The 13,761-nt window shown below is 34.9% G+C and overlaps 1 protein-coding gene across 3 annotated transcripts in view; it reads right to left on the bottom strand.

Annotated features, from left to right (window-relative positions):
* Window positions 1-13,761, bottom strand: part of LOC148657466 (cadherin-7-like) — a 66,510-nt gene that overhangs the window by 38,051 nt on the left and 14,698 nt on the right. Inside the window, exons 2-3 of one of the 3 annotated variants that reach the window (XM_088643764.1) lie at window positions 12,700-12,770; window positions 1,070-1,436 (exon numbers count right to left, since the gene is read on the bottom strand). In XM_088643764.1, coding sequence (XP_088499890.1) covers window positions 1,070-1,276 — 207 coding nt within the window. In that variant the 5' untranslated portion in view covers window positions 1,277-1,436; window positions 12,700-12,770. Of the gene's footprint in view, window positions 1-1,069; window positions 1,437-2,687; window positions 5,882-12,699; window positions 12,771-13,761 lie in introns of those variants that run through there. The other 2 variants (XM_088643766.1, XM_088643765.1) reach the window with 2 other exon arrangements.

Here is a 13,761-nt window from a genome sequence, read left to right as displayed (position 1 = left end):
CTTTTAGTCCTTTTTCCGTTATTTTGTGATGTTTTGCTCTTTAAATAACTTTTATTTTACCCTAAAAATACATGCCAAAATTATATTTCCTAAGCTATAGTATGTGTATATAACATAAAGTTAAAAATTATACAGTTTTGTTCCACAATTTACGAAGCGCGTTTCAAAGATAAACATGTGTTAGATTTTTTCACTGCATGAAGCACTAACACGGATGAACCCTTGGGTACTACTGTACATTTGGTCAAAATAATTATCTTTGGGAAAATCACTATGTCCAGTGCTGTACCAATGACATTATGTGTTGCTCTTGCACTCGATTTATCAAAATCAGGCCCCAAGAGTTCTGAATATAGGGCTTTATGTTAAATTACCAAGTACCCTCTATTTGCTTATGAGGTATCACTACTTTTGCAGTAGTACTGTACCATTACACATCCAACAGTTCTGTTTTTAACTCATGTGTCCAAGTAAAAGTGAGAAAGGGGGCTTCTCATTCCAAAAAATATATCATGACTTAGAAAACATTGAAGCAATTCTGAAATGATCTACATGCAAAATTTCCAAGGTAGATCCCCACCTTCCTCTCTGGACAGTAAACAGGAATGAGTAATTTATGCCTGGCATTTAATTTTTTTTTAAACTAAAAATATAGAATAAAACATTGTTATTTTTGGTTTTCATAGTCTGTCTTATAGCAGATAAAGAAGGTATGTCCTAACTGATTAACAAAAATGTCTGAATGATGATTCCTAAATTCATTAATATTCTCCAAACATATCACTACATTTGTAGCTGGATCCACATCATCCTGCAGATTTTACATATTCTGGCTATGTTTTTCATAAATCTATTGAGACTTCAAATAAAATGATCATTCATTGATATCTTAAGTTTTTCTAGCACGTAAAGTTAAAATATTTGTGATTTACCAAAATAATAGGTAAAACTAGAACTTTCCTGATGTTTATATACAGCCAGCTGCTGACATATTCAAAAAGCTGACTGTTTACAGGGTATTTATTAAAATGTTCTAAAACAGTAAATGTTTTTGTTACAGTTACAGTACCTGCCCAATAGTACGTGGAGCTGGGTCTTCTTCAGGAACAAAGAATTGTTTCCATATCCAGCCACGACGTAGGCGACGATGAGAAATATATTGTTCTTTGTTGAGACTTGGGGTTTTTAAGCAGAGCTTTGTTCTTGTTTCATTTGTTACACAGCAGCCCATCATAGAAAATGCAATTAGCATGGGCAACCAAGCAGAACAGTTCATTGTTCTTTTTTATTATCTTGTTCCAGTATAGTACAAACAACACAAATGTCACTGCTTTATTAAAACGTTTTTATGTTTCGGAGAATGTAAATTGATAATGTATTAATCTTTCCCCGATTTTAGCAATCAGGCTTTTCCATTTCTCTAGCTTTCTGCATGCCTGTGAAAATAAATATATAAAAATCACCTGAAAAGTTTAAAAAAAAATTCAAAACATAAGCATGAACATGAAAATACTCTAAATCTGTCTATTAAAATAATATGGTAAAAGTGGTAAATTACAAAATCAGTAATATGGAAGAGTGCATCTCAATTATTTCTTAATTTTTTAGTGATCATTACAGATAAAGTTTTTCTCTAAGAGCTTGTATGAAGAGCCTTCAAAAGCACATTCATTAGATTGTATACAGCATTATCATCAGTTTTTAAATGATACTTTCAAATATTTTTTGGTAGTGTTAACACATGAAGATACTCTTAGATTAACTATGTTTGTTTGCAGGGAGGAGGCAATCAAAACAAGATGTTTCTGTGTTTACTGCAGTTGTATTTTTTTGTGTGCATAGCCAGCAATACGTCACTCTATTATGTATAAGCCAATATCTCTTTAACAGAAGTCATTTGTCTGTCATATTACTCAAGGATGTGACATTCATTTATAATGAATTTTGTCACCACATTATAGAAAAATATATTTCTACTCTGGAATCTGTCCAGAGATAAGCAACCAAATACATTCCACAGCTTAAGGGAATGCCCTAAATTAAATTTACAGGCTGAAGGAACAGAACTTTTTAGTCTTGAACAGAGAAGATTATGAGGGGACGTGATAAGGGTATTCATAATTCTCAAAGGCAATGGCAAAGTCAACCCAGGAGACTTCTTCAGAATGAAACATAAACCAGAGGTCAAAAGTAGAAAATACATGAAACTGCATTTAAAGCTGAGAACAGGAAGCTCTTATTTACCAAAAGGGTTGTGGGAGTATGGAACAATACAGGGTTACAGGGGAGCTGAAGCCTATCCTGGCAAGCAATGGGTGCAAGTCAGGATATGCCCACAACTGGAAGCCAGTACATTAGAGGGCACACACAGATATAAACATGCACACACTCACAATGGCACATTTTCCCAGAAACTGATTAACCTACCAATGTGTCTTTTGACTGTGGGAGAAAACTGGAGCACCCAGAGGAAACTCGCAAGAACAAGAGGAGAAATTACAAATTCTATGCAGAAATCACCCTGGAACTTACCCCAAGGCCCCAGTGCTGTGAGGAAGCAATGCTAAACTCTGCTCCACCATGCCACCTGCATGTCACAATACAGTACACCTGTCAATTTAATATTAAATGTTTTGCCTTAGGGCGGCACTGTTGCACAGTGATTAGCATTGCTCAGGACTTCTTACCTGTGGGACTCTTCACCTGCTGAAGCCAATTTTTTCATGCCAAAGCCTTTAACTTATACTGTTGTCTTTCAGTTGTTCATAAACATTCATCTTTTCCATTTCCCCAGTGTTTTCCAAGGCATTCAATGTTTCTTTATTTCCCCTTTTACATACCAGATAAATTAAAGGGAGAAAAAAGGTAGTCCAAATGAAGATTCATTCTTCTCAGAAAAATTAAAAATCCTGTTGTTTTTTATTTCTACAAAAATTAGTGTTGAACTGTTGCTGCAACACTTTAAATATTTGCATCTAAACTGTTTAGCTGCTCATCCGTTTCCTCGACATTACACAGAGACCACCACATGTGATTCATTTATAAGCTGCTCTTTTGTACTGACAGTTCTTGTTTCCTTTAAATTTCCCTTTTTTTCGCCTTCAGTGCCTGTAACACAGCTTCCTTTATACTCTTCATTTTTTTCACAAAATGCTCCTTTATTATCCTTCTGTGTCAAAACCTGTAACTTATCCAGATGCAAAAAGCATAGACATTGCCAGAAGTGATGTTGTCTAAACATCACCATGCCTTCAAAGGCATTTTCTGATGTTTGGATTTTCTCTCTTTCCAACTGGTAAAAAAATATTCTCACAGCTAACATTTAAACTCTAAATTCATGATAAAATGAGATGATCTATGGTCCCTAAGCAAAAATGAATTCTAATACAAAAGTATCTTGGTGGATTTAGAAAGGAAATTAAGACCTTCTACAAAAAGAAAATACCCAACATTACTTCATGAGTTTCTGTTTATCAATGAGTACAAGAGATGGAAAGTATCATTTGATGCAGAAAACCCCAACTTTTGTCATTTCTTTTCTATTCTTTTTCTTTTCTCTCCTCCAAAATAAAGTACTGATCACTTGTGCTTGCTCCCAGTTCCAGAAATAAGTGTGTCAAAACATTTGGTTGTTTCCTTAAAATATTTAAATATCACTGGTTCCATAGCAACATCCCCTTTTAAGACAAAAGCCAAATAAATTATAAACACATGCAATATATACCTAACCTGACCTAAATTAGATAGATTTTAACAAAAGCAAATTCAACAGCTTTTTGCTTTAACTGAATTATGAAAATATCTTCAACAAATGTATCATTCATAGGCCATGAAACTACAGATTTCTTGCCATTATTACCCTTGAAGTGTCTTTTTTTCAAAATGTATGTTGGTTAACAATCTATGCCAAGAATCAAACATTTATCTTGTATAGTTTTTAATATCTGAGATGAGACAACTGGATACTTTTACAAATAAAACACTTGTCATAATATAAAATTATTCAGTGATAGTTATTCAGATAGTCAGTTATTTAGTGATAAGAGCAAATTTCCAAACCTTCTAAAAAGTTCACAGTTGTTAAAAATAATTAGATACTTTTCTGTTGTGATGTTAAATGAGAAACTTCAGCTGTGAACATTCCACACTCATTCTGAAAATCTTAAACTGACGTTGTTTTTAGTTTTCTTTTATTTTCATACTCTTACACTGAGTTCAAACCAAAAATTGTACAATCCCAGCTCCATAAATAATACATTTCTCCATAGGCTCTCTTTATGGACTGTAAAAGAATAGGCTGTTACTTTGGTCTTGCTCCCCAGTGCAGTGCCTTTCACTTTGAAGACATTCAGTGAGGGTTGGTTCCAATGCACAACCTCCACTTGCCTCTGCTCAATGGGCACACTGTTTGTGTGCAGCTGAGGTGTTGGCCAAAGGCAAAAACTTCTTTGTATTAATGATACTCTGAGAGTTATAGAAACCACTGAGGACCATAAGCCCTATTTGAATGTCTGCTAATTCTGCTGCTGGCAGATGAGTGAAAAGAATAAGGTGTTCAAACTGTCAAGATTCCTTTGAAAATGAAGAAATAGTACAGGGCAGGCTTTACCTTGTGCTGCACTACTGGGTAACACTTCCACAGCAGTTGGAGTGTGGCATAATGGTCATACTGCACTACATTCAGCATCGAAGCACTTTGAGACAGAAGTGCAGACTTTGGAATCATTGCCTGACTTCCTTGGTGACCTACAGCAAACCACATCTCATTTGTCTCCGACGGGGAGTAGTAATTGTTCTTAGGCTGTCCTCATTTCTCATTCAGGTCCAGCCTACCATCACAGAGTTACAACCATTGCCAGGACTCCTGCTTCCTAATGAGCTATTGCCTGTTCTGTTGCCTGATGAGCCCTGATAAGCCCCGATAAGCCCTGATGAGCCACTGCAGTCTTTGACTGTCAAGAACATTGTGGCTAAAAGGAGACACAGGGAAAGATAAAGGTGGATTCTTGGAGCATTAATTTCTACCTTTGAGTCAAATGCAGATACTTGCAGTATGGAAAACTGTGACTTAAGTCATGAGGCAATTTGTTCATCAGTCACTTGCTACATAGCATACAGTAGCTTACTGGAATGTTATATGGCCTTGTGCACTGTCATTGACAGTGATATGAATCTATTGTATCAATCTACATGCAGGCAAAGTTTGTCTCTCCTCTTTGTTCAAAAACTTTAAACTATCTCTAACCACTTTTTCAGTTCATCCAACCTATCATCACAAACACTCAATTACTGCATTAATATTTACCTCAGGGCATTCTTCAAAAGTATGACATCCTTAGTGTTTTTCACAAATCTTTTGGAGTCACAGATATCCTTTTCTCATTATATGGTTAACTCTCACTGAATATTATTCAGCTCTGTTTATTATTTTTAAATGTATTTCTTTCATATTGTTCTGCATTTTTGGTTTCCAATCTACTTAACACCTGCTTTTGACTTCTCATTACAAAACATGAGTACCCATAAGACTGTAACTATAAGTGTCACTTGGTGGGATATGGTTTCTTTATATTTTAATTCTAGCATGGAGTCATTACTTATCTGATATACACTATCTGTATCATGCTTAATAACATCAACCTCTACAGACCCTTCACACCTATATGAGCATCCTTTTTGTCTGACATACATACTTTACTAACAAAAGCAATTTACTATTGACTACAAAGATAAACAAAAAATATCAAATCATGCATTATTTCTAAGAGATGTTTCTGCTTAAATTCAAAAGTCTTGCATCTTTCATACTTTTAAGCATTCAACATTTTACTCTATAAATGTTCACAAATGATCAGTAAAAATAATTTCACTTACTGTACTTAATTTACAACCAATCAACGTACCAATCATAAAAGCTCATTTAGTCATTTTAATACAAATGTGGATGTGATTGTGATATTCATGTTACTAAACCTGTACCCATAATTATTGAAAGTTGGGACCAATATGCACTAATTATCAAAATGCCACGACTGTCACAATGTAGGAGATAAGTGGCCACTGGGAAGCTGGGGGCAGGACTGTCAATGTCAATGCCCATTTTTGTAGGCACTGATAAGCACCGTTTGACAATCACATTTGCAGTCTCATTACATTTGGACAGGTTCAAATGTTCAACTCATGACTGATAGTGGGCAAGGCTACTAAACGTTACCTCCTCTTAACAAGATTTGTATATTTGATTGAGGTATCTCTAAGAAAGACATTGTGCTCTACAAATACAGTATGCTGCTACATAGTGAGACAGAAGTTCCAGGCTGAAGGCATTAGATAGTACTATACACATGCGAGTTTGGTTCTGAGAAACCAACAGAGAACAACTTGTTGTGGTTGGGAGACATTCTAACTTTCCAAACACAAAGTGGTGCCATGTTTTTTTTCTTCGACAAGTCAGAGTTCAATTTATTCCAGGCCTCTCAATTTTATCTTCTTTCTAACATCCACAAACTAAATACCAGAGGATGTCCGATTGTATCGGAAATCAACTGCCCTACTACTCACATCAAAGCTTTCCTTAATAGCTTAATGAGACTACTTGGTGAAGATATTCCTTTGTACATCAAGGATTCTTTGTTTTCCTGCTGTTTGACAGCTTCAATTTCAAAATCCAGAATGTTTCATCTTCACCATGGGCATCACATCCCTATACACTTCTCTGTCATTTCTCATGATGACAGATTCACAGCTCACACACAGTTAACAAGCATGTAATGCTGGATTCCTCAAGCTACAGCCTTATGCAACAAGCTGGAGTGGTTCTCATCCTGAATGGAATTTCCTTCAGTAACCTTTCTTTCCACCAGGTCAGACAAAACACTTAAAGTGTGCTCTGTTTTATAGAGGACATTCCTTACATTGCATTGACAGGGCCCTCACGTAAGCCAAAATCTGCACTCAGAATATCAATCCTACAAAGACATCCTGTATCCAGAACTGCTTTATATCATCCAGAATTCACAGAATGACCACTCAACTGGAAACGTTTTTTTTTCCAAACCACACAATGCTGGCAACTTTATCTATGCAGTCTCCTTGTCCCTAGTACCCTTGACTGTCCACAGCAGTCATCCATGCCAGATGATGTACCACGTGCAAATACATATCAAGTAGCTAACACGACCTCTCTGCCCATTTCAAGATCACCCAGAGGGCATCATGTTTGTCCCTTAATCGTATTTACTGTATTGCCTCTCTTGTAGAAAATGCCCTGCTATCTACAGTACATTGTCAAAACAGAAAGACAACTACTTAGGGGACGCGTCAGAGCAGTGAAGATCAAAGTTATCGCCAGACTGACAGTTCCTCATTTTACATCACCCAGCCATGATTACAAGGACCTTTCTGTCTTTACCTGCCCCTTTGTTTCATATTCCTTTGTTTCAAATTTTCAGTAAGGATTTGACCTTTAGTTTTTCCTCCATAGATATGTATACTTGCTGAGCTGCATGGAGTACTCCTGGCTGAGAAGAATATGATTTCACAGGGAAAAAAAAAAATCTTAAACTGTAGGTGCCACATCAGGTACAAATATTGATATCAGCAAATAGAGGACAAATGAGATATTGAAGTCAATTATTGAAAAAGGGGACCTTGTTGGCATTCATCCTCCTTTGATTATATAATAATTTTAAATAACCCCACTTTTTCTGTCAAAGATATAAATCCATCTGTATTTTGTTTTTGTTTAGAAACATTTAATGCTTCATGTTTAGCACAATTGGATGCTACACTCATTTGTTGCATTTAAATTATGAATAATTGTTTTCAGAATAATTTATCATTTTGCTTCAATGTGATAAAAGAGCCAGTGGCAGCTTGTGGAATGGGGCTAATGTTATTTTAAAGGAGTCTTGATTATTTGTCACTTTGAAAACACATTTCAGCAGCCGGGAATCAATTAACACTAAAAAAAACCTGTAAAAAACTCATTAATTGCACAATGACATTCCAAATGTTTTCCACTTCATTTGCAATCTAAGGTTTGTGTTCTGTTACTCATTCATGATGGGAAGAGCAACTTCTGGTGATCTATAATATGGAACATTTCTGTGTATTTCACTTTCTCTGATGCTAATTAATGATTATGGTGCCATTTATTTAGAATACATAAGGTGAAGTAGATGAGGCTAAATTATTATAGCAAACCAGGGATTCAGGGATTTAACTGATCATTTCAGTTTGTAACCACTTGCAAATGTGTAAAGATTCAATGTAGATTGGATTTGCAGTTGCACACATTTTTAGGTACTATTCTGCTGCTGTATAAAATAGATTTCATAGTAGTTTGATATTGTACTAAAGAGCCATCTGTACAGAGTTTGCATATTCTGCCTTATTCAAGGTAGGAATGCTAGATTCTAGTGTTGTTGGATCTCTTACATCTTCACAGAACTCCAAACAGTTACAGGGAGTACAACAACCCCCTGATCATTGTTAACAGAGCAAGCTATATGTAATGAACAGTTCTTTCCGGACCCTATGCGGACGACACAATCCAAAAAAGTGGGGAAACACTGGGGAAACGTCATGCAGGAATACGGGGCTGAAAACAGGGGGGCGTGTCCAAGGTGCGCTGGTGTACGGGGGAGGTGTGGCCGAGGCAAACAATCCAAAAGAATAATCCTATCCAAAAACACAAGGGTAAGTCCAAAACCAGGAGATCCATCAAAACACGGAATTAAAACCAGAAACCGGGTCGGAACCGGCGGACAGGGAACAGGAACGGGAACAGAGATTAAAACCTTAACGGGACCAGGCGCTTCCAGGTCCCGGACTCGCACGGCACGGAAACCAGATGCAGAGCCCGGATGGGCGTCAGCGCCTGGCTTTTAAGGTGGGCTGGGAATAGGGATCAGGTGCACAGAATAAAGTCTAAAGTGAAGGGCTGGATTACCCTTAAGGATGAGGGACTATAATCGTGACACTATAGAGTTTATGCAGACAGATATGTAGGCAAACAGATCTACAGTATCATTTGACTCTGGCTATAACCACTTTAGTTTTAAAACTGACTCTATAATTGAAAACAGTGTGTGAATTGAAAGCAACATAACCAAATGAAAAGCAGCCATTTTTTTGCATTTAAGAAGTTATTAGCAAGTTTCTCTTCTTGTAAGATAAATAAAACATATTTTTTTTAGTCTGATTAAAGAGGTATATACTTATTCAGATATACAGATTTCAGAAATCTTTTTTCAGCAGCATCAGCCTTCTTCCAAAGTGCAAAATGAAAAGAGCAGAGGCTGTTTGAAGGTGACATCCAAAGAGAAATAGGTATAGGCTGCAAATGCCACCACAGAAAATGCATATATTTAACAATGTGCAACAAAAGCACCTGAAAGATTAGAGAGAGAACCAAAATGACTATTCAAGGACTAGACAAGTCATTCCTGCTAAGGTCAAAGGAAAACAAAATAGTTCAGGATGTAGCTGAAACAAGATTAGTATGATATGGTACAGAATACCCATCATTATGTTTCCATGCTTAATGCATAGTTTCTCTGTCAGTCTTGATAATTCTTTGCCTGGTTTAAGAATCATTTAAGGTTCTTGACACCCTCTACACATTTCCCTCTACATTTCTGGAACATGTTTATTTTTATTAGCACAAGCATTGTGACACCTGAAAACATATGCCACCCCCCTCCTTTCATCATCTATAAATTGGCTACATTACTCTGCTCTCCTCCCTACTGATAGCTGATGTGTGGTGAGCGTTCTGGCGCACTATGGCTGCCGTCGCATCATCCAGGTGGATGCTGCACATTGGTGGTGGTGGAGGGGAGTCCCCATTACCTGTAAAGCGCTTTGAGTGGAGTGTCCAGAAATTATTATTATTATTATTATTATTATTATTATTATTATTATTATTATTATTATTATTGAGAACATTTTAGTTCTAGTGGTTTTCAATGTTTTTTTTGTTACATCTATCTCTTATATTACAGTACATAAAATAAAAAGTGCAGAAGTAACTGATGAAATAATTCTGGGCTTTGGAGGGTTTTTTTCACACAGTTAATTGTATAGTGAAATGTAAACAGCTCAAACCTTGGAGTATCTTACTGCATTCAATTTGTATAATGCACTTACATCAGGTTTTTTTCTAGCATCTTCACATCTTATTATTGAGCTAGATCCTATCATGTTATCTGAATTGTTGACTTTTATTGGATTATTTTCTTTACAAAGTGATTTTAATTATGTTTATGTATTTATATAATTTAGAAATAAATACTTGAAATGACATAAATACACAGTATATTAAGCAAGAAGTGAGAAGGTTTGTATAAACTCCTGGCAATTTGTGAACTTAAAACCTTTCTAGTTTTATCTGATTATCTGTATTCTCTGCAGTTTGTCCGCACCAACTCAGTTGTAAAGTTATTAGTAGCATTAGGGTTTTAGGTTTATTGTTAGGACACAAATGCAAGTGATTCTAAAAAAATATATTTTAGTTCCCTTTTAAAATTCAGAATATTATACAATCTTAGTGTCAGGAGTATTAAGGTATGTTTCTCTTTGGCTGGTTATTATTTATTTTTTATTTGCACAATCACCTACTATATCCAGCAATATTTTGCAAGTTGTTTCTCTGAAGGTACAGTATAACTTAACTACTGTATCTATGTCACAGCAAAACAGGATTGTTGTATAACAAGGGTATAGATTTATAATAGTAACAGGCTGACACTATTCACAGACATTAAGTAACAGTAAACTGCTAATTTATACATTACAAGTTATAGAAAAACATATATTCTAAAAACTGAAAAGAAAACAATCAATTAAACATTGGAATTGTAACACATTAAAGATCAATTTAGGCATTTAAACAAAAATATAACACTAGATGTTTAACAGTGAGAGATTGCTGGTGGACTGGCTATAAGTACGTTTTAATTTAATAATTGAAATTATTAACCTTACACCTTTTTTACATATACACAAAAATAATTATTCTTAATTACAAAAGAATGCACTTATCATAGTCAGATTCTAATACTCTTTTTTAATGAAGGATATAGACACCGGCACCTGGATTATGGGGATTGTATTCCGTCATGTTCAGCAATATTTATTTAATAAAATGGCTAATATCACTGATTAATTTTGCATACAGTATATGTTTATATGTGTAAAGCCAATATTCAAACACTGATCATTTCTTTTTAAATGAACCCAATAATTCGTTACATTCTATACAAAACTGGATTTTGAACTCACACATACGTCCCGTTGGGTATTTAAATGTTCTACCCTGCAAATACTAATTTAGCATATTGCTGATAGCATATAGCTGCTAACATAACATGCCATGTAGACATAGTAGCTGTTTCCAAAGTGATTTTATAATATGCATACTTGATTTTCAATTGGGAGAGACAGATTCCATCACTAAGTGACAGTATTTGCCAAAAGGCAAGTTTGAAAGCTAAAGAGACTACACTGCTTCATTTTGGCAGTGTTTCTTTATATCGATGTTTTGAAACAAGCAATTTGTGTAAAATGAATATGTTGTTAGTTTAAACATTGAGGCAGGCTACCATTGTTTCTCACTGGACTGTACATGATATAGAATTGGGTAGGATATTCCAGGAATGAAGCATATTGCTGAAGACATTAGTATGGGTAAAAAGAGAATATGATTTTTTTCTTTTAGTAATATTCATAATACAGTAAACTAAGAAATGATGCACTGCCCGAATATTTACGGACAAATTATTATGTTTTCATTTTTTTCCAGTTGAATAGGGATGCAATGATTTACAGCTTTACGTCTGAGATGGAAAACAAATGTCAGTTTTGCGCACCAACTCAGTGTAAGTGTAAGTGAAAAGTGTAATGATTCTTGTTTAAAGATGAAGAAGTTTTTTCCCAGTTTGTAATTCACAAAATTCAATTTAGGCCACAGTCACCTTTTAAAAGAAATTCTGTAGGGGCTCATATTAAATATTTTAAGAAAATAAACAAATGAACAATAAATTTTCCGAAAATACGAAGTGCAAGAAAAATATACACTGGACAATTTAAAAATCAAGTCATACAAAAACTATTTAGTCTGTATTTTACATTGAATACTGAACTGCATAGAAAGATGAGCCAAATGTTTTGCACTTTTAATCAATGTAATAATAAACTTAGCAAATGGAAAGCATTTTTTAACATGGACAAACTTTATTTCCCTGAGTAATTAAGAATAAATTGATCCATTGGCAAACACATTTTGTATGTTTGTCAATTGGTTAACATTTTTTCTATATGCATTAAAAACATCTAAAAAGTGAACAAAGAAACACAAAAAGTAATGGTTGTAACATATGTTGCCATTACTGATGATTGTTTTTTTTGCTTTTGTTTCCATCCTGGGTTGAAAAAAAGCAAATCAGATTAATCCATTCACAATAAGGAGACAACAACATTCTGAGTACATTAAAGCCTGTAGTTTGTCTGGTTTGTTTTATTCCAGGCTGAACACATAAAATGACTGAAGGACAAGGGAATTATCAGTGGTCCCAGTGAATGATTTTAAGACTTAATAGTTAATTCATTTTCTCTTGTGTCTTTCTCCCCTTTCCAGCTGGGTAATAACTGGTGTAAAAGGCCAGGTACAAAACAGTAAAGGAAATAAATACTTACAATAGTTGCTTTGTGCTGTTTCCTAGTCAACAGGGTTTAGCAGACTCATCTGATACTGTGTCCTTAGCCTTCTGATTTTTTATGGAAAAAGACAAGGAAAAATATAGGCTGAAAGGCCCAGATTTAAACTGTCAATTTAACTGATGGCACAAATTATCCTTTTGTGAGCCACTGCTTTCATTGAATTCACATGCTCTTATCTTTTTGTTGTGAATGTCTTCTGTGTTATTAACATTAGCAGATTGTCAGACTGACATAGTGCATATTGGGTCTGTCTCTGCAGGGGTACACTCATGGGGGTGTGTGTGCCTACTCAGGTCTGCATGTGCATTTGTATGTGACTTCAGCACTCTTTATATTCTAGCATTTATTTTCTTATTTTAATGAAAGGGACAATATTGTCCATTAATTTTGACATCTTATTCAAGGCACACAAAACGTTTAAGCAGAGCAGTAATTGTTTTCTGAAGTCCTTCATTGTGTTCATGTCTGTCAGCTAAGTGCATCTGGACATTGGTTTTCAGACACAGCCAGTCATCAATCTACATTTTTTATCATGGTGTAACTCATTTTTAAAATCAGATATCACATCTTCTTTCATGCTCTGATAAAAATGTACAAGTACTCAGAATATTCAGTTTCCAAATGTAATTGAAAAAAGTACACTGTGTGAAGGTACTAAACAACTTAAGAGTTATATCTTTAAAGGGTGTGTGCATTGAAATTAATTGAAAGCTTGTTTGTGAAAACAGACCTGTTTATAACATTAACAGCAACAAAAAAATAAATGTTTTGTCAAAACGTTTTTAGTAACTATGTAAACCTTTCTTTAAAGAAATAATTTGCAAAGTCAAGGTAATTGAAATGCTACAACATTCTATCAGATTGGCTTACAATTTTAGAGACAGCATGAAATTGTGTATCTAGTAATGAGCACTGCTTTACTGTATGTCTTTCTCAGTGTTCTTTAAAATACTATTCATAATAAATACATTTGGTATCATTTACCCAATCTGGACCACTAATCTGTAATGTAATTTTGTTCAAATAGGCCTTTTTGGA

Source organism: Lepisosteus platostomus, chromosome 8 (genome assembly GCF_059453375.1).
Source record: "Lepisosteus platostomus isolate fLepPlt1 chromosome 8, fLepPlt1.hap1, whole genome shotgun sequence".
Lineage (NCBI taxonomy): Eukaryota > Metazoa > Chordata > Actinopteri > Semionotiformes > Lepisosteidae > Lepisosteus > Lepisosteus platostomus.
This window is presented reverse-complemented; position numbering and strand designations above follow the sequence as displayed.